This window comes from Fusarium fujikuroi, chromosome FFUJ_chr11, assembly GCF_900079805.1.
Source record: "Fusarium fujikuroi IMI 58289 draft genome, chromosome FFUJ_chr11".
NCBI classification, from domain to species: Eukaryota; Fungi; Ascomycota; class Sordariomycetes; order Hypocreales; family Nectriaceae; genus Fusarium; species Fusarium fujikuroi.
Genome location: NC_036632.1, coordinates 2098823 through 2120458, shown reverse-complemented (window position 1 = coordinate 2120458; position 21636 = coordinate 2098823). Strand labels below are relative to the sequence as shown.

The 21636-nt window shown below is 35.9% G+C and overlaps 5 protein-coding genes; 1 reads left to right on the top strand and 4 right to left on the bottom strand.

Annotated features, from left to right (window-relative positions):
• Nucleotides 1–633: 633 nt before the first annotated feature.
• FFUJ_12031 (uncharacterized protein) lies at nucleotides 634–1719 on the bottom strand (the record flags this gene model as incomplete). Its single annotated transcript, XM_023570997.1, has 1 exon — nucleotides 634–1719. The coding sequence occupies one exon, from the start codon at nucleotides 1717–1719 to the stop codon at nucleotides 634–636; it is 1086 nt and encodes a 361-aa protein (XP_023438023.1).
• A 2125-nt stretch (nucleotides 1720–3844) lies between these two features.
• Nucleotides 3845–6235, bottom strand: FFUJ_12030 (related to long chain fatty alcohol oxidase; the record flags this gene model as incomplete). XM_023570995.1 has 5 exons in its annotated part: nucleotides 3845–4480; nucleotides 4529–4614; nucleotides 4672–4756; nucleotides 4816–5875; nucleotides 5937–6235. 5 exons carry the CDS (start codon nucleotides 6233–6235, stop codon nucleotides 3845–3847), a joined length of 2166 nt encoding a protein of 721 aa, XP_023438022.1.
• An 832-nt stretch (nucleotides 6236–7067) lies between these two features.
• Nucleotides 7068–8237, top strand: FFUJ_12029 (related to triacylglycerol lipase 2; the record flags this gene model as incomplete). XM_023570994.1 has 2 exons in its annotated part: nucleotides 7068–7128; nucleotides 7189–8237. 2 exons carry the CDS (start codon nucleotides 7068–7070, stop codon nucleotides 8235–8237), a joined length of 1110 nt encoding a protein of 369 aa, XP_023438021.1.
• A 199-nt stretch (nucleotides 8238–8436) lies between these two features.
• On the bottom strand, nucleotides 8437–9653 carry FFUJ_12028 (probable rAsp f 9 allergen; the record flags this gene model as incomplete). XM_023570993.1 has 2 exons in its annotated part: nucleotides 8437–9506; nucleotides 9560–9653. The coding sequence occupies 2 exons, from the start codon at nucleotides 9651–9653 to the stop codon at nucleotides 8437–8439; spliced, it is 1164 nt and encodes a 387-aa protein (XP_023438020.1).
• A 10749-nt stretch (nucleotides 9654–20402) lies between these two features.
• On the bottom strand, nucleotides 20403–21329 carry FFUJ_12027 (related to hydrolases or acyltransferases (alpha/beta hydrolase superfamily); the record flags this gene model as incomplete). The annotated part of the gene is made up of 1 exon (XM_023570992.1): nucleotides 20403–21329. One exon carries the CDS (start codon nucleotides 21327–21329, stop codon nucleotides 20403–20405), a length of 927 nt encoding a protein of 308 aa, XP_023438019.1.
• Nucleotides 21330–21636: the final 307 nt, after the last annotated feature.

Here is a 21636-nt window from a genome sequence, read left to right as displayed (position 1 = left end):
TTCTCTAAACTTCTAAAGGGCATCCATGGTGCGTCGACTTGGAACCGGTATGGGGGCTTCGGGGCAGGCCTCAACAGGGATATCCAGAAACAAGTCAGAGCGTTCTCTACGGCAGAGGGTCCGATTGGTTGGTACGTATACACGGATACATTCTCTGACAAAGAGAATAACACTACCCCGTAGACGCCTGTTGTTTGACGACCCACGTCAGCCCAGATTAAAAGATAGGGTTTAATCTACCTGTATCCCCGTGGATGAAGCTTTGTGCTGCGCCGTGTCGTATCATTCGATTAATCTCTCATCAGAGCAGATGCGGGCCGTGATCTACATAACGTAATACGTGGCCCAATTCGGCGTTTCCTGTATTTGGGAACGGAAGCGGGCCCTGTACGTTGAAGTCAGAGGGGCGTAGCTTCTGCTGTATATAATCGTGTTGGCAGCTGAGAACATGCTCCCCAGGCTTTTCGCGCATGTGAACAAGAGCTCTTGGGTACTTTTATCACGTGTAATCCAGACCTTCTGTTGCTGTGTTAAACTCCGATGTAATCTCTAGAACCTTTACATAATACTTTTCAGAGAAGGCATATACGGTAAGAGGAGTGGATGTTCTTAAGAGTTAGGGTCTAGAAAATACTAGTCCGTATCCTCATCGTCATCCATCCGGCCCATGGCCAGCTCTTCCAAGCTCTGAGCTGCATCCTTCAAGCAAGACAGATATTTATCCTCATGCACGTCCTTGCCGGCATTTTCATAAGCTCTCAGAATCTCAGAGTTTCGCTCTACCACGGCCCCGAGCATTGATTCAAGAGCATCAACCGCATACTCCTCTAGGCGTCCCTCTTTAGCCTCCTTTGCTTCATCCCTAATCTCGTACAAACGCTTGAGCCAGTACATCCATCGCCAAGGTGTGAATCCATACGGACATCGTTTCCCAAGCTCTGACTCGACGAACATGGAACCACCCTCACCAATCGCGCTGGGACAATCATTCCACGACACATCTGACAGTTGAATCAGATTGTAGCCGGCCTCCTTGATCCAAACTGAGACAGATGGCAGCAGGTGGATAAGGTCTAGCTCCCTCATGTCTCGGCTTCTGTCCTCTTGGTCAGATCCTTCACCCGTGTTAAGCTCTCGAGGTTGTTCGAGGGTAGAGCGGAAGAGAACAAGGGCAATCTGGCACATCCTGTCCTTGCTGACGCGTGTTGCTGCCAGCTTGGCCAGGAAAGACGCAAAGTTGATACGATGCGCACTCGAAAGCTTTGCGCCGTTATCGATCCAGAACTTGGTCATATCAGTGGCCAAGAAGGGTAGATCATTCCACAGCGTGCCTTCAACTGTTCGTGCAATGTCGACCCCAAAGAGACCCGGCACGGGCCTGGTTAAAGCCCCACGTCCCTGGATCTTGAGTATGTCTAGAACAACTCGGTCATGTTCGGGCGTTTCATGGGATGTATGGCGGGCCACCTGATAGTACATGTGCCAAAGATCATGAAGATAGCCCTCAAGAGAGTCGACGCCATCGCCAACATTGCAGAAGCGATCGCTGATGACCCATGTTCGATTATGGAATGCCGCTCCTCGAAGTTCTACAAGATCCTCCCCTCGAGCAATGCTTTGGCGCACACTCTCCTCATTTCGAGCCGTGGTTTCCGACAGGGCGTGTTCGGAAATACCTTTCGGAGTAGGACCCAGTAGAGCTTCGTGGAGATCTTTCATTCTGTAGGGAATTCTCAAGTCAATTGGCGAGTGTAACGAAAGGGTGTTGTAAATGATAAAAAGTTGGTGAAAGAAATGATGCTGTGAACTTGAGAAAGGCGACCTGTTTAAAGGGCAGCGAATCGAACTCCGTAGACCGGATGTGCTTTGACCTGAGAAGCCGTGGGTTCGGCGGCCAGATTATCCTAACCAACAGCAGCAACATGAGGACCTTTTGACATGTACCCTTGCATCGGCCGGCCTGTCGGGGTTTAGAATTGCGGCTCCCCACTGTTACCGTCCGGCATTACATGCTGTCACGCCTGACAGGCACCAATAACAACTGGCACACAGCCTCATTACCCCGCACTGGGTGACAGCTCGACAAATCGATTCAGGGATGGCTGCAAGGTTCAGTGGCCGTTGCAGCGTTGCAGTCTATAATCTTCTTGCCAGCATGGGCTGAGAATATGCAGTCAGATGCCATATTGATAGTCCACATGTAGCTGTGCAACCAACAGTCACATTTCTAATGGGGCGTAACGTAACTATTTCACTCATACGAGAAGAGAGGAGGGATAAGACAGATATCGCTGTGCCGCGATCCTGCCGGGAATGTTTCAATGTTAGAGGGTTATACTTTGCCCCGCTGAAAGGCTTAACATAAATACCAACAGCAGTAAAATAGAGGGTAGAAAAGTCAGAAATTCATAAACCTTACAGTTTTGAAGGTCTTGTATGTAGTTATAAAGGCTATCCTATACCCTAGTATATCAGTAACATCCTAGCTACTAGCTCTTCAATTTCCCTATAACAGTCCAACTCTTTCTGGTAGGTAACTATAACCAGACAAAAGCCTGTTGAGTTAGTATAGGGACCAATCTTTTCATTAAACACCATGCCAGAATATAATTCTTACTCACCTCCAATGTGGGGATGCACAGAGAGTTACTTAATAGCACTTATGTCGGCCATTATAGGCACCAACGGGAATGCACTCATGCTTTCCAGAATATGGCCAGCCTTTGTCGTTCTTTGGGTAGTAGTCCGGGCAGACACAGTTGACATGGCCAAACTTGTTTTCGCACTTGATAGCACAGCGTTGTTGCTGGCCAACTGGGTTGCCATCGACGAAGTAGCATTGTCCAAACAGCTCTCTAGCACATGTGAAGGCTTCAGCGGCCGTCACAATGGCACCGACAATGAAGAGCTTTGAGATGTGCATGCTGTGTAGATAGATAGCTGAAGTGTAGATAGAAAATAAATGTTTACTTAAAGATAAGCAAGAGAATAGTGTATTGAAGTTAAGTGTGTTTGCTAGACTTGAGTTGGGTGAAAGGGGGCCTTTTATAACTCTCGTCCCATTAGGACGACTCAACCATCAGAAGAGTATACGTATTGTATATTACGGCCCCCAAATCTGTTCCGTGCCAAGTACCCCTTAGCGTAAGACAAAAACTGAAAAGGATCTATTCTTAAGACACATTACGCAAGCCAAGCCTACAGAACGTACTTAAGACTCTCTCAACTATCTTTCTTAACAAGCTCACCATATAACTTGTTATTATATAGACTCAAGTAGACATTGCATTTCATATTTCCAATTAGCCAGTACTAGTCAAGAATAGTTAAGACTCCTTCTGAGCTAAGTTAGGAGTTTTCTACAAACTATAATCTTACTACTACATGTACTTACCCTAATGATCTAATATATTATACGAGGCGGATAGTGCGGCTCATACTGCCATGGAGGGATCGGCAGGTGCCAAGCCCGGGATATCAGCACTTGTGCAGATCCTCCATCTAAGAGATCGGCAGGAAGACTAGATAAATGCAATCTGCCGTCTTCGGACAAATACACGACCCTCAATGGTTTTGGCTTGCATAAAAGTTCGCTGGCTATCCACCGATTTGGGGTCCATGTTTCATTTCCCCTCCTAGTCTGCCTTGTCTGCCTCCTATCTGCCGATCAATTTGAAGATCCCATGTACGAGGAGCGGGTGATTTAACTTGTTAGGTAACAGTCATGCAGGAGCCAGATAGAATGACGACAACGGAAAACAATACCCAGAGCAAACAATGCACAAAGGGGACTAACGCCATGTACTATTACACAGCGAGTATCTCACAAAAGTACATTCGTAAACTACAACCTAGGGCGCTCCTGGGTATCCCGAGCCAACTCGTCAGCCATTGCCAAGGCAATGTGTTCGGAGATCGCCATGGTTGTGATCATAGGATTCACACCACTCGCACTTGGAAAGACACTCGCATCCGCAACAACCAGGTTCTCACAGCCCCAGACCCTTCCAAACTCGTCCACAACACCGTCAGATTCCTTGGTGCTCATTCGACACGTGCCCATCTGGTGAGCGGATCCATAAGGTGTATCCGGTGTCTTGTTCCCATGAGCTTCCATCTTCTTCAGCCATTGTGAAAATTTCGCATCTGTGACTCCTGAAGAGCTATCGACACCATTTTTCAGACTCTCTGGCTCACGCATAAATGGCTCAAGACCAGGAAGGATGGGATGGATCTCCAAGGCACCTTGTACATAGAGAATCTTTGCCAAGCCAAGCATGCCCTTCATGTTGTTGCTGGCATCGAACTTGGAGGGAGTGTAGACCAGTCGAGGTGTGCCATTTATAGGATCTGCCGTGACGTGGCCGCTGTCACGATCTCGAGTGATAGCGATGTATGCTTCCATGTGCCTGTACTTTGATATTGTGGCTTTGTAGTCAGCTCCTGATGTCCAATTGCACCATGTAAGACACATAGAAGGCTATTAATGTCAGTTTTACTTCGAATATTGGTTATTGGAGAGGCTTACCAGCATTGCAGGGCGCTCGAGTCTCACGCCATGGCCATGTCCGTCGACATTATCGAAGCTGGAAACCACGGAGGTGAGAATTCCGCCTATAATATGTCAGTACGGGACGCTATAGTATGACAGTCTTGAAAACGGCGATATACCTTCCCATGGCCGTGTCTCCTGTTCGAAGATTGCTGACACGAATGACGTTGGGTGTAGATGGAGATTGCGTCCAATATGCTTGTTCTATACTGATGTATTAGCAAACTCTATGCCGTGTTCATGGTACTGAATTCAGGTCGTACCTTGAGTCCACTATTCTTCAAGATGATAGGACTGCACAGACTCCCAGCTGAAATCACGACTCTCTTGGCGTTGATCGTTACCGTTCTAGCTGACGTATCCGAGCCGTCTCTTGGTCTCCAGGTTCCAGTCACACCAAAGGCGACATTCTTACCACCACGCTTCTTAAAAAGGACCCTGTTGACGCAAAAGCCAGATATGAATTTGGCCCCGCACCTGGCGGCATCTGGTAGCCAACCATTGACAGGCCCATTCTTCTGGCCCTTCCAACAACCCATGGAACAATATCCATCCAGATGCTCGCTATGGCCTGTGTTCTGGGGCACCTGCTTAGCACTGTACCCGAGTCTACGGCCACCCTCCAGCAAAACATTATTTCCGTGGTTATGATTGATCGGCTCATTGCTAACGCCCATACGCTCACAGACCGAGTCGAGATGTTCTTGGAACTTGGCTGATTTGAAGAAGCTGAGACCTCTTTGGTCTGCCCACTCATCACGGACTATGTTCTGAGGCTGTAAGCACGCGCTCCAGTTGACCGTTCCGCCTCCGCCAAAGCATGACCCTGCAAGTGTAGAGATAGACCCGTCTTCAGAGGATACTAGACCTCCCCCCTCGAAAAGGTGGAAGTATCCTGCGCTTTGGTCGAGGGGCAGCGATGAGGTTTCGAAATGTTGTCCTTTATCCACCACCAAAACGCGGTGGCCTGCCATGGCCATAGTCCTTGCGACGACTCCTGCACCACAGCCAGAGCCCACAATTACAACATCAGTTTCTAGTTTGACATGGGTTTCTGCGTCGTTGAACTGCATGAACTCAAAGGGGTATGATTCGACCGGGTGCCATCCAGTAGGAGTGGATGGAAAGCCAACGACTTCATTGAAAAGCGTACTTGATCGGAGATAAACATGCTTTGCGATGATTGAGAGTTGTTTGAAGAGGACGCGAAAGGTAGCTAGAGAGCTTGTTTGCCAAGAGTTGAGTACTAATGTTCGGTCTTGGGGAGACAGGTCACAGAATAATGTGAAGTAACCAGTAAGGGGGAGGACAGCAGCTCGATTCCTGTCATATCACGATATTAGCAAATTATGCTGCTGAAAACTCAGAAGTAGAGAGTGCTTACCCGAGAAGTGAGCATACTGTGCCAATCGCAGACAGTTTATCAGCATGCAGATTGGCCAACAGTCTCTTCAAGATTTCCTGGAACAGTGGCATATTGGAAGGCTTTTCATCAAGAAAAGCCTTGAGAGTTGAGTCGTCGCAGTTGCTAAGCAGAGCACTCTTCTGGCCAGCAGGGATCGCGCTCTCGGGGCAAGGAGCAATGATAGTGTCCATAATAGCCATCATAACCTGCCATTGTGCGTCTGTGAGAGGCCCTGAACTGGGCCCTGTAGGAAGTCCAACTGCCGTACGTTCAGTCATCGTGAGGATCTTGGTGTTGCCGTTGCTCCAGAAAGGGTGAATTGCGAGAGTCTGGCACTTACAAGCCCCAGGACAAGGCGGCAGACCTCTTTAAGCTCCTCGGGACATCACATGCCAGTCTGGGGTAGAGACTAACCCCAGGTTTACCCCTCATTATTCGTGTTTATTGGACGCTAGCCTACATCGTTAGCTCATTGTTGGAACCGTTCCGACGATAATCTGCAAGAGCCGGAACGGACCCGTGCCCGCGTTGTTGAGAGTAAACCATCCACAAAAAGCTGCTATTAGTGAATTCCCTTCTGGAATTCAAGCACTTAGATTAACTTATCTTATTTGCATTAACTTAAGCCGTATTAATGTTTTCTATCAGATCGAGGCTATTTCTAGAGTCAGAATCAGGATGCATCCAGCTCATGTGAGAGGCGGTCCCATTTGCAGATCGCAGATCTTCGCAAGCTAGTCCCAAAGCATCGATAGATGTACCGAATGTTAGCCATCAAGTTACGAGCCAATGATTGGAGCCCAGTGCGGAGCGCTTCCGTTACTACCGACGGCTTGATTCCGAACCTAGGCTTGTCATTCGCGGGGTGTCATTAACTTTCGGTCCTCTCACGCTAAGTGTCTTAGTATCGTCAAATCAAAACCTATGCAACGCCGAGGTCTGGGTTCTAGGGCCCCAATACCCCGTAGAGAGTTCCTCGGTATAATCACTGGAGTGACATAAATACAGACCCTATTCCTCAAGCCCGTTGAATTTGTAACTTAGAACCTAGGCTAGAAGAGTACTCAACCTCGCCTTGGTCAATCTGCGTATCCCACCTTGTCATAAGCCATGACTCTTCCATTCTCAAAGTGGGAGAAGCTCAAGCTAGCTCTGCGTCTATCATATGCCGGTATATCAATGACCGTGTTTCAGTCATAGTGCAAGTTACTGACACATATGTTCCTGAAAGCTCCCCTCACTCTCACTTATATATTACGATCTATCCTTATTACAAGGCGCAGAGGTCTCCCATCACGCTTATTCATCGTTTGCGCCGTTCTAAAAGTAGCTCTCGGGTTCTCGCCTCGGCAGCTTCAATACTTGTCTTTACCAACTCACGAGACATACAAAAAATGGATACAACAGCAAATTAAGGAAGCGAAGAAGCTCGAACAGAAACACGTCGCAAGACTTGTATATGATCGAGAGGGTCTGGAGGATGGGAAGTCGTCGCTGCTTTGGATAGGCAATCGGAAGCAGGCAAAGAAGGTTGTCCTGTTCTTTCATGGCGGTGGCTATGCGGCCTCAATAACAACGGGACATTTGGACTGGTGCTGGCGAGCATTTGTCTTTGCAGGAATTGAAAAGGGTGTTGAGGTCGCAGTGGCTGTTCTTGAGTACACCTTGATTCCTGAAGCGAGATACCCAGTGCAACTTCGTCAAGCAGCCAGCGGACTGGCTCATCTTCTACAAAAGGGTATTCCACCTCAGGACATTATAATTGGAGGAGATTCTGCCGGCGGACAACTGACAGCCCAGTTACTCTGTCACCTCCTTCAGCCCCAACCAACAATCCCGGAGATCACACTAGTCAAACCTCTCGCTGGTGCGTTTCTGGTTTCTCCATGGGTAGCACAGTCCACCGGCGATGCTTCATACAGAGAGAATTCAGCAATCGATATGCTTCCAGTACATGGTATCGTAGCATTTACTAAGGAACTGCTAGGACCTGAAGCCGAACCCGCCATCTCAGCATTTCCACTGGACAGGGATAAGTCCAGTCTGGCCGGAATGACATCTGTCTTAAGCCGGATGTACGTCACTGCTGGAGCACATGAGATCTTTCGAGACCAGGTGGTTGCTTTCAAGGATAGAGTACAGCTTTTGAACCCCGACCTCAAGTTGCAGTTTCAGTACTATAAGAATTGTGCGCATGACTTTATAGTAATCGAGAAAGAAGATGGAGAGTGTACTCAGGATATGAAGCAGTGGATGGTTGATTTACTGGATACGGAGTAGGATTATGTAACCAAAATCATCTCCCATTCGCTACAAGCAGACATGGCATCAAAGCCAAATGAAACGAGCATTCACGTTCTGCAAATGTGTCATTATTATTCGTCACAAGAGCAATGTAGAGTCAAAGTATGTATTTCGACAAGACTTGTCCAAGCCAAATCAACAGCTTCGCCACTCTATATACAATAAAGCCTCAGATTTACATCATGAGCATAGCAGCAAAAGTCGACCCAAGGGCAAACCACATCTTGGGCCAGCTTCCAGCAGCGCTGTTTGTTGAACCATCAGTAGTCGAAGGCGTAGCTGCAGCACTGCTCTCGGATGAAGTTGCACCAGCACTGGTTGTCTCTGCCTTGTTGTTCTTGAAGTCGGAACTCTCAGTCTCGCTAGAATCGTCGGACGAAGCTGTTGTTGAGGAGTCGGAGTCAGTCTCGGTAGCAGTCTTGGTGGTGAAAGTTGACTCGGAAGATGTCTTGGAAGAAGCCTTAGATGAGGTCTTTGAGGCGGTTTCGGAGGCAGTTGATGAGGAGTCGTCATCGTCACTGCCACTGTCCTTCTCATCAAACTCGATGCTCTTGTATGAGCCTGTCTCATCGCTGTAAGTGTAGCTCTCAGCAGGGTTGAGGTTCTCAATCGTAATCTTCTGAACAGTCATGGTGTAAGGACCCGCACTGTAATCAGTCTCTCCGCCAGCCCATTCGATAGTTCCCTCAGCATTGTCAGGATCGCCACCAGCCCAGATGCCCAGCTTGACGCGCATGGGAGTCTGAGGGTAGTTCTCTCCTCCAAGGGCATCAGCATACTTGAGCGTGCGGACAGCGACGCCGTTGATGTACCACTCGCAAGAATCCTTGGTCCAGTGAATGGTATAGTTGTGGAACTCCTCTTGGGCCGCGGTGACTGCGAAAGTGGCGCTTCGAGTATCAGCTGCGTCATTTCCTTTGCCGTAGTAGTTGGTCTGAACGTCCGTGTCCTTTCCTCCAAGCCACTCCCAGTCAACCTCGTCGAGAACATCAGAAAGAAGCACGACAGATGAGACGATACCAGTTCCGGGCGCAGCCTTCAGGTGAACCTCCATGCGGCCAAAGAACATGTACCACTTGCTCTGAATGGTAGGTGAATCGCCCTGCTTAGCGACAGTGAACTCGGCACCATCAGAAGTATACTTGACAGTGCCATGGCCAGTTCCCTCCCAATTGTCATCATCAGCACCCTTCGTGAAGTCGACCGAGTATGAAGAAGAAGCAAGACCTTTGTTAGGATCGCATGCTGGGCTATAATCAGTGCATGTTAAGAAAACAAAGCGGATACCCCTCACGTACTCTTCTTCATAGGGTTGCACTCGCTGTAGGTCTGAGCAGCAGCTGAAGCAAAAAGACCCGCAAGGGCGATCTTGGACCACGCGGAGAAATACATCGTGGAGAAGGTAAGAAAGAATCGGATTAATATTAGTAAATGAAAAAACGAGTGAAAGTCGAAGCAGGTCACAACAAAAGAACGAGTGACTTTATAAAACGAATGCGACGTTGGCCTACTACGAGAAAAACGAAAAATAAAAGATGCGCAAGCAAACTTTAGGTAAGTGGGAGAGAATGGTAGGCTGTGGTGGGTATATAAAAAGCGACAGTGTTATCTTGCTGCGCCTGGCAAACTTTTTTTCTTTGGGGCACTTTCAGCTAACCCTGGATGTTGGCTGGAACCCAGTTTCTGTCACTGATAAGGCAATCGAAAGGGGGGGGAGATGAAGATTGACCCGGTAATACTGGGTACCGTTGCGTAACGCAATCCTTGCTGGTGGAGAACGGGTACTCTGACGCGTAATTACCCGGTGGGTAAGTCGTCACTGTCTATGGGGAACACTTCAGCTGGTTCTGAAGATCGGATGAGTTGGGCCGTGTTATCGGCATGTCTAAAACATAGCTGAAAATATTCAATGGAATCGAGACGCATCATTGACTTTTCTGCCCTGACGATCACAGTGGACTCTGTTTATTTTAGTCAGGCACACGAAGCAGCCTCCTCTCAGCTCGTAAAGAAGGTTTGTTTCGGGTAGAATTGCAACCTTGAGTAAGGGGTGAGCATGGGTGATGATCTCGCGAGGTGGTTCTTTTATTGCAACACGATAAATACCACTTTGAAGCTTTTTGCGACTGTTGTATTGAGACGTAGCCTTGTTGGAGTAGTGCGAGATTTACGTAGCACAGATCGAAGTGCGACACATGGCTTCGGGTACATTCGATCGATGTCCGAGAGCCCGAGACTTGGTGTGCCCTTGCAGTAAAAATAGCAGGCGCTAACCTAATCTTGTCAAGGCCGCTGAGTCAGTTGGTGTAGGGTAATCTTCTAGAAATCACCATGAGAAAACAAGATCAAATTCACAAGCTATAAGATAAAGAATATCATAATAGAGATCTTATCTATTCTTTTATACTCATTTTATGTTACTCATAAATAATGCGATGAGGAACATCTGTAATCATTACGTGGTCTTGATGCTAGGCACCAAATTGTCCATTATTCATTTATATCTCCCTCTAAGAAATATAACGTACACAATAAGCGAGCAGGACAGACAAGTAAGCAGGATAAAAATCCCTTACCTTATATTAATACTATCTAATTAATTAATTCTTAATTAAATAATATATTATAATCTACTATTAAGGCTTATATTAATCTTATACTTTAGGCCTATTAGAAAGACTTAAAATTAAGTCTATAATAAACTATATTTCTTTATAATATCTCCTTTTAGACCCTTTACTATTAATCTTAAGGTTATTAAGCTTATATTAATTATATCTCTAATAATTAAAAATTAAGTAATTAAAAAGAATAGGTTATAGTTAAGTATATTCTAGACCTAAATTTATAAGGATTTTCTTATTAATATTATAATATTAAGAAAATAGTAAATTAATTACTTATTAAATATAATATATTATTAATTAGTAAGTATTAAACTATTAATTTTATTAAGTAATAATTATAGCTTAAAATATATTCTTTTTATAAATATAATTATTAAAAAGTTTAATATAAAGATTTAATTACTATTTATAATTAGTTTAAATTTATATAAAATATAATTATAAAGTATAGTATTTAATTAAATAATATTTAAAACTTTAATAAAATTAGCTTTATAATAGATATAATATTAAGCAGTATAGTAATTACTAACTTAAAAAGGTATAAAAACCTAAAATTAATTTAGCTTAAAAATTAAAAATAAATTACTATAATTTAAGTAATTAATATAAAAGGCTAAATAATTAATTTATATTTAATAATTATAGGCTAATATTACCTTATTAATTAATATTAAAATAGTAACCTCTTAAGTACTTAAGTTATTACTATAATATTAAATAGTTAAATAAATAATAAAATAGGCCTTAATTAACTAAAGTACTTTAATTAATATATAGCTAATTAATTAATTAATGCCTATTATCTTTTAATCTTTAATAGCTATAAAAGTTATTAATTTATTAATTTCTAATTATATTATAAAGTTAATAATATTATTATACTTTATATATTTCCTTATTTTTTATATTTATTATAGTTACTTAATATTAGATACTTTAAGTTATTAAAAAAGGTATATAATTAAAAAATAAAGTAATTAATTAAATAGTTTATAATTTATATTTTTAAAATTAAGTTCTTTCTAGCCTTTTATATTACCTTTTAAAAGACTATAATTAAGTTAAATATTAAAGGGGGTTTTTATGACGGTTGGTTCCTAACTGTAGATAAACTGAGCTATGCTAGGTTTATTGTTGGCAGATTATATAGGGCGTGATACTAAGCAGTTATTAAAGTATTATATCTCTTAATGGTAGATTTAATATATATTAGGCTTAATTAATATAAAGAAGTTTTATTAATAGCTAGTAAGCTAGAATCTATAAAAGTGTAAATAAATATATTCTATATACTAGAATATCCTCTAGTAGGGCTAACTGTAAGTAAGGTTATTATCAGTCCTAGTATAATATACTTTTAGATTACTATTAGTTTAATATTAGTCAGTCTTATATTAAATTAGTCTGTTATTAGACATACTTTCTAATAGTTAGTTTAGGCAGTTATATTCTTATTAAGTAAATTTATAGGTTTTTTATATATATATAATATAAATGCTAGGGTTATAATATAATTTCCCCTCTTTAGTAGTCTTGCCCTTAAGGCCTATTATCTTAATTAATATTATACTTCTTTTAGTAAGTCCTAACTTAAACCTTTTATTATTATATTTTACTATATTTAACTATATCTTTAAATAGATATCTTAAAAAGATTGTAAAATTTAAATACTTACACTTTCTATTAAATTTATATATAAAAGAGCTAATATACTATATACTTATTGCTTTTAAATAGATAAAAGTAAAAAATATTTTATATTTATAGATTCCTTGCATTATAGTAAGTATATTTAGGCTAAGAAGTTTTATAATAGCACTTATATTACTTCTTTATATAAGTTATTTTATATTTTTTCTAATTTAGTGTTTTTATTAATTTTACAGTAATATTATTAATAAAATAAGAAAAGAAATTAAAAAATAATAAAGATTAAGTAAGTAAGGATTTTCTTAAGCTTTATAAGGAGATAGCGGCTTTATAAATATGCCTTACTAAAGCTGCTGGTCATTTATCCTGCATTTATAAGATTTAAAATCAGGTAAAAGAGAAATATTTTAAAGCTACTTATTAAGGTTTACAGGAAGTAGAGCAGCAAGATAATTTATTATCTATATTAGATATATATAAAAGTGCTCTAGTAGAGGACCTTCAGGTTAATTATATTCTAAATAATATTAACTAATCTACTTTTAAGTTAAGGGATAATTTCCTTAATACTTTACCTTTACTTAATTTTAGTAGAACTTCTTTAGGAGTCCCTAGGCATTAATTAGGTGTTTTAGTAGTTTCTATATATTTTCGTTTTCTAGATAGTTTTTCTATTTTATTAAATATTCTCTTTAACTATTAATTTTATATATATCTTTAATGGCTTTTACTTTATAGACTTTTAGTCCTGAGATTTCTTATAGTTTATTGCCGGTTTTAACTTATATTATATCTACTGCTATTTCAAGTAAAGAAATATAAAAAATTAGATAAAGTCTAACTTTTAGTAGTAGATCTAGTTTGTAGTTATTTTTTAAGATTTTTTATAATACCTTATAAGGTCTAATGAATTTATAGTCTAATTTATGTATTAGTCGGTCTGTTTTGATGTTTTTTATAGCTAGGTAGATTATATTTCCCTTTAAAAAGGTTAGTCCTTTTAACCGTTTTAGGTTATAGTAGTTTTTTATTCGTTTTCTAATAAATTTAAGTTCTATTTTTATTTCTTTATATAGGTTTTTTATATTATTGCTTTTAATAATAGTAGCTAGGTTAGTAGATTTTTCTTATTTTATATTATAGTATACATTTAGTGTGAATCTAAAGTTTATAAATAATAGTATAAGTTTTATGCTCTTATTATATGTAGTATTATAGGCAAGTTAGGCTATTAATAGTTTCTTAACCTAATTATTCTATTTATAATTAATATAATACTATAAGTATTATTTAAGTATTTAGTTTATTTATTTAGTTTGTCTATTAACTTATAGTTAAAATGCCGTTATAAGTTAATAGTTTAATCTAAGTCTATCTATAAGTGATTGCTAAAATGTTACTGTAAATATGCCTCCTCTATTTAAAAGGATTTCTTTAGGCAGTCTATATATACTGATAATATATCTATAAAAAATATAGGAAAGTTATTCTATATTAGTGGATTCTTAATATAATATATAATATAAGAATTTTATAAATCAGTTAACTATAACTATAATGCTGTTATAGAAGATTTTAGTTAAGGGTTCTTCTAATAAAGGTAGCTTTATAATAAAGTCTATTATAATTAAGTCCTAAAGTCGTTATACTACCAGTAAAGGTTATAGTTATCTATAAGGTTTATATCGTTATGCCTTAGTTCTGGTATATAAGTTATATTATTTAATGACTTTCTTAACTTCTTTTCTTTTAACTTTATATCCTTATTTTTATAGTCTTTTAAGTGTTTTTATTACTTCTTAATATCTATATAATAGATGTAAATAAAATTCGTAAAGGAAGTTGTATTTCTTGTTTGTTATTTTTATAGCTATTATTCTTACTATTATCTTAATAGGTTATATAAATTGGTATTCTCCTTTAGGATTTATCTCTAGTAATTATTGTTTTATTTTAATAATTTCTGTATTAAAATTGTATTATTAACTAATAGTATCTACATATCTATTATTAATGCCTTTACAGTATACTATAGTGAAGTTAAATTTATATAGGTATTTAGTATAGTATAGTTATTATCAGTTTAATTTTTATATTATTATAAAGTAAGTTATATTTTTATAGTTAGTAAATACTTTTATTAGGTATTTACTTCCTTTTAGGTAATATCTAAACTCCTTAAAGTAGTTAATAATTACTAAAAATTCTTTATTATAGATAGGGTAGTTAAGTTCTACTTTATATATCTTATAAGAATAGAATGCAATAAGGTGTAATATACTATTATTATTATATTGCCCTATTTATCCTCTTAAGGTAAAGTCAGAAGTATTAGTCTTAAATTTAACTTGCCATTCTAAGTTAAATATAACTAAAATAGGTTTACTTATAATAGCTGTCTTAAGCTATTTGAAAGCTTTTTAGGCTTTATTATTCTATTTAAAAGTCTTATCTTTCTTAATAATTTTAGTAAGTAATATAGTGATTTTGCTAAAGTTCTTAATAAATTATTAGTAATAGTTAGTAAATCCTAGAAAGGATTATATTTCTTTAACTGTTATAGATGCCTTCTATTTAGTTATTGTAGCAATTTTACGCTTATCTATCTTAATTTCATTATATAAGATTTTGTAACTTAAGTATATTACTTAATTCTAATAGAAATAACTTTTTATGGGTTCAATAAGCATATTGGTGTCTTATAGTGCTTTTAAGACCTTATAAATATATTCTATATACTCCTCTTCTATGTCAGAGAAGATAAGGATATTATTTAGGTAGTAAACTATAAAGATATTAAGGTATTCTTAAAGTATATTTATAATTATATGTTAGAATACTATTAGTATATTTATTAATCTAAAGGGCATGACTAGATATTTAAATAATCTATATTTCATTCTAAAGGCCATTTTCTATTTATTGCCCTCTTTAATTTAAATAAGGTTATAAGCAGACTTAAGATTAAGTGCTATAAACCATTTTTTATTAAACAGTCAGTCTTTAAGTTTAGTAATAAATAGTAATAGCATTCTATCTTTCTCTATAATCTTATTTAGTTATTAGTAATCTACTATAAGTCATAATTTATTTAAGTTTAGTTTTAGTATAAATATAATTAGGTATCTAGCTAAAGATTTTAAAGTTCTAATATATCCTTTTTTTAATATATCTTTTATCTATTTATTAAGTATATTAAGCTCTAACTAAATAAGGTTATAGATTAGAAAGAATTTCAGATTCTTGCCGTCCTTTAATATAATTTTAATATTATAGTTTATATACTAAAGTAACTTTATCTCTAGTTCTTCTTAAAATAGTTTTTTATAAATTTAATACTTTATAGGTATATTTTTAAGTTATTTATTAGATTCCTTTTTAGCAATCTATTTTATTTCTTAAAGATCTTAGTTTAGTTACTTAAATTATCCTTTAAGAGTTACTATTATTTATCTAATATATTTATTTCTGCCTTTATAGAACTTATATTATATTCCTTTTAGAATAGGCAATACTTTATTGCTCTATTCTTTACTGCTCTTATTAATTAAAGTTTAAAATCTTATATTATTACTATCTAAATTATTTTTATTATCTAAAGGGTGATCTTTATAGGTTATCTAGCTAGTTCTTTAGTTAAATTATAGGTTATAGTGTATTAGCTATAGATATTTAAGTATTAAGTTATATTCTTATATAGAAATAATATTAAAGTTAATACCTTAATTCCTTTTATTAATAAATACCTTTAAGTAATTAATCTTTTAGGTAATTTTTCTGTTTTTATAGATATAAATATTTCTTTTTCTACTTTATACTATATAGGGTTCCTTCTTATCTCTTTATAGTAGCCTTAGTTTATTAACCATTTTAAGGAAAATAAGGTTTATAATAGCTCTACTCTCTATAAGTATATTTAGCCACTTGCCTTTAATTCTGACTTTTAAGTTTAGGTATATTTATTATTATTTATTAACTGTAGTTTATAGAGCTTTTAGGGAAAGTTCGTTTTCCTCTACTCTTTCGCTTATCTAGCGCTCTATTACAGATAGCAGGTTCCTTTTCCCTATAGGTAATTATAGCTATATTCACTTTTATAGCAGTTAATATTATTAAGGCAGTTATATTATATAGCTAGTTTGCGTTAAAATTCTGTATTTACTTTCTATATTAATTGTTCCGCTTTATTATTAAACTGTAATAGTTTATCTATTTAGCTGGTTTTAGGGGTTTTATTATATTCTTTTTTTTAGCCTATTTACTTCTATAATAGCATTATAGATATCTTTATTTAGGTTTTCTTCTTCTTTATCTTATTCTTACTGGATATGGTTTCTCTATTTTGTGATTTATTTTATATTTTAGATGTAATTTAAGGCTTATTTTTGGGTTTTGGTATATACTATAAGTTTGGCTACTTAAGTCCCTCTATATCTTCTAGTAATTTAGTATCCTAAAGTGTTAATAATTAGGTAGGGTTTTTGTTTTTTATGTTTTTTAATTTATACCGGAAAGCAGTTATTTGCTTCTTTTTCCTGCCTGTACTATAGGCAGTAATATTAGGTATATAATACTTAAAATATCTGCTAGTAGTTTAGGTAATTTATATACCTTTTAGAATCTACTTTAATTTAAATTTCTTCTTTAGGTGTTATTAGGTCTTCTATTTTATTTTTTATATATAATTAAATATAGATAGTATTATCTTATTCTATAATTACTCTTTTCTTAGCTAATTTAGTATATCTAATTACTTTACTAGGCTATATTTTATTTCTAAATTTATTAAATTGTAATATATATTTTATATTCTAAACGTTTTATTCTATCTTTTTTTTAATCTTTTTAGCTTTAGATTCTTAAGTAAGTCTAGAAGCTTCTATATGGTTTGGATCCTTATAGTATTAATTTAGTCTTTTTGATGTAGTTCTAACAGGGATGTTATTTACTGTTAAGTAGAGATTATATTAAATAATGCCTTTTTCTATTTTAAGGGGGGCTTCTGTCTTCTAGAATATCTATAATAGTACTTTATCTATATCTTTATTAGAAATTGAACTAGTATTAAGTTTATTATCTAGATTAAGGTTAACTTCTTTTCCTTTTTTAACTATAGTAATAGTTCTTCTTTAAGTAGGTTATATATTTAATTGCAGTATAGGTTTCTATTTAAGATAAATTATCTTATTTTCTTTCTTTTTGCAGTATAATTTTTTTTTATTTTTATTTATTTTAATTCTCTTTTCTTTTAAAATGCTTTAATATAAGATCTCTATTATTAGTGTAATATATTTTAAAACTAGTCTTTATTCCTTAGGGATATTTAAGTAGTATTTATTAAGAGTTTCTTCCTTATTAAAAAATAGATCTTATATATAAGTGCTTATTAGGTTTTAGATAGATAGTATTTAGGTTTTATTATATCTATCTCTTTTAATTATATTAATAGTCTAGATAGCTATTTATAGTTTATTATTATTTTTATTCCTTTTTATTATATTTACCTTTTTACTTTTAGGAATATAAGGTGCTAGTTTATATTTTTAGTTAGTTTTAATAGGGTTTTTATATTTAGGTTCTTTATAGCCTTTCTTACTATAATTTTAGTAAGTAAGTTTTAACTTATTTCTAGCTGTAGTTCTTACAGTTATTATTAATCTAGATTTTATTTTATAGGAGGTATTAATATTTTATTATTTTCTTTAGTTTATATTATAGTAGGGTTTATTTTTTTATTATCCTTGGTTATTTTTATTATTTTAAGTTCTTTAGGTATACTAATAATTATTAATTTTTACTGCCATTTTGATATAGTTAATTAAGGTATTGGGTTAGGGTATTTTATATAATTCTGCTTAAACGGTTTCTTTAAGTCTGTTAAAGAAGAGTGATATAAGGATGTCTTAATCCTAGGGTAGCTTTAAGGCTAGCTGCTAATATTCTATTATATATTTGAAAGCTAACTTAATCTATCTTAGGGATTTAATGTATTATTCTATATATCCTTTTTTATTAATTGTTCTAAATGCTTACTTAAGTGCGTTTTTAAATATATTAAAATTATTATAAAGTATAAATATTTAAGGTTATTATTCTAATTTAGGTTTACTAATATAATTCTCTATAATAAGTTAGAACTATTATGCAGCTATACCCTTAAGGCATCCTGCAATATATATAGTTTTAGTGAAATCTCTTTTAAATTAAGTTAAGTAGTAAATTATAAAGGCTTTACATTAAGTAAGGAATATAGCTAGTTTATTAAGGGTTCTATTAAATAGCTTAGGCAGGTTAGGCTTAAGTATTTCTCTAGTATCTCTACCTGCTACTATAGTATTTATAAGGTTTTATATTTCTTAAAGTCTATTTTAATTATTAATTACTTATTAGGCTTAAAGGATTATAGTTTCTATAAGTATTTAATAAAGCTTAGCTATTTTAATAGTTATATTAATAACTTACTGTTAAAGTTAAGTAACTTCCTTATCTTCTTCCTTAAAAGAGTTATTATTATTATCTCCTATAACTTAGTTAGTAAAGGGATAGTTAATAAATACAGTAAGATACTATTAAATAGGTTAGATTGATATAGCTATTACATTTATATTACTCAGTATAATACAGTATAGTCTAAATAAGAGCTATTAATATATAACGGTTAGTTCTTAACTATAGATAAACTAAGCTATATTAGGTTTATTATTAGTAGATTATATAGGGCATAATACTAAGTGGTTATTAAAGTATTATATCTCTTAATAGTAGATTTAATATATATTAGGTTTAATTAATATAAAGAAGTTTTATTAATAGCTAATAAACTAGAATCTATAAAAGTGTAAATAAATATATTTTATATATTAAAATATCCTCTAGTAGGGCTAACTATAAGTAAGGTTATTATTAATTCTAGTGTAATATACTCCTAGACTACTATTAGTCTAATATTAGTCAGTCCTATATTAAATTAATCTGTTATTAGATATACTTTCTAATAGTTAGTTTAGACAGTTGCATTCTTATTAGGTAAATTTGTAGGTCCCTTATATATACGTGATGTAAACGCTAGGGTCGTAACAGTTTTAAAAGAGCTAGACTTACTTTTTTTAACCTTAAAGTTATAATCTTAAAGCTTAATATATAGCTATAGACTTTAATACTTATTAAAAAGGTAATTTAATAAGCTTAAATTTAGACTTTAAGGACTTTAATAATAGTCCTTAAGGCTAGATTACAGTTTAAATACCTTTAAGGCTAAATTAAAAGATATTATAGTAACTTCTTAAAGTTAATTCTTAAAGCTTTTTAATCTTTTATAAAAGCAGTTATAAAAAATATATAGAAAACTGCCTTATTAAAGGTTAAAAACTAAAAGCTTTATAAGGTAAATAATATACTTAATTAATAATATAAGGCAAAAAGGATATATCTATAGAATAAAGAAAGCTTAATTATATAAAAAGGTTAAGATTTAATTAATTAAATAGATATAAGTATATAGATATTAGCTAAATTATTAAAAAGTAGTAATTAAAGAAAATTAATTAGGTTAAGTATTTAATAATATAATATATATAGTAAAATTAAATATAATATAAGGACTTATTAGGTAGTTCTAGAGGTATTTAGTAATAATTATAGTAATTAATTTTAATTAATTAAATAGTCTATTATATTTTTATTATAATTTATCTTAAAAAGGTTAAGATTTTTATCCTACTTACTTATCTATCTTGCTTGCTTATTGTGTATGTTAATATATTGTGAATTTGTTTTAACTTATTGTAACCACAAGAGTTTTCTTATTGAAAGATGAAAAAGATCATCATTTTGATAAGGAAAAATTAATTCTAGTCTCTACTACTGTTTATGCAAAGCAGTACTGAGCCACAAGCCCAGCTCAACTCCAACACGCGCTCCCTGATCAATTATACTCAAATGGCCAGCCTTATCGATAACGATAACCTCTCTGGCCTTCAACGCGTCCCCCAATCTGTGCGCGACCTCCACCGGGAGCCACTTATCATCAGCTCCCCAGATGATCTTGATTGGCAGCTTCGGCCCAACCTCTCCATATCTCGCCTCCACTTCCTCCGTGGATCTGGAGTTGGCTTGGCACAGTTCACGAATGAAGCCTCGTTTTCCACCTTCTCGCAGCCAAGGCTCTTTGAGCATCTGCGTTGTCTCTTTTGGTAACTCGTAGTATGCGGCGTCGCTGATGTAGCTCTCTAGTATGCCCTCAAAAGCTGTGCCGGGGAGTTGTTCGAATAGCTGGGGATTTTCGGCGATGACTTTGAAGAGAGGTTGGCCGAATGGGCCGATTGCGACAACGTCGATGAGACACAGGCTTGCATATGGCAAGTCGTGGAGGAGATAGGCTCGTAAACTGACGAGACCGGCATTATCGTGGGCGACGATGTGAGCCTTCTCATGAGTCCAATCTGCCTGCCAGGACTTGAAGAGCGCCGCAAACACTTCTGCTTGTCGCGCGAGGTTACTGTCATACTCTTCAATTGCATTTGAGCTGGCCTTTGTCGGATCTAATTTCTTCTCGGCAGGCGTGTCGCCGAAACCAGGCCTATCGAAGAGATACACGTGAAACTGACGCGACAGTGAGAGGGCGAAAGGTACCCAGACGCGAGATGACCACGGGGTTCCATGAATGAAAATGAGAGGAGGAGATTTGGGATCACCTAGTGAGTCCCATTTCACATCATAGCTGTGTGTTGAGGTTTTGTAGTGAAAGCTTTGAGTTAAAGCTGTAGGGTCGTTCTGCGATGAGGTCATTATGAGATAAGAGGGAAGTCTGAGTGTTGAAGTGTCTATGTGAAGAGCAACGTGACGTGGATTGAATGAACTTGAAAGCAAAAGTGAAGAAGATTTGGTACGAGTTATCATTACCTCATTTATATATAGCAGGTGGCAATTTAATGTAGAATATGATGACATTTGAGTGAAATGGAGGGCGAGATAAGTGAGATGACGCACCCGCGCCTTTATTTTGACGACTCACTAAAACACAGAAGCCTGCGTCGAGAAATTCCAAGAAGAACACCTTAGCAAGTAGAAGCGAGAATGAGATGAAATGACCTTG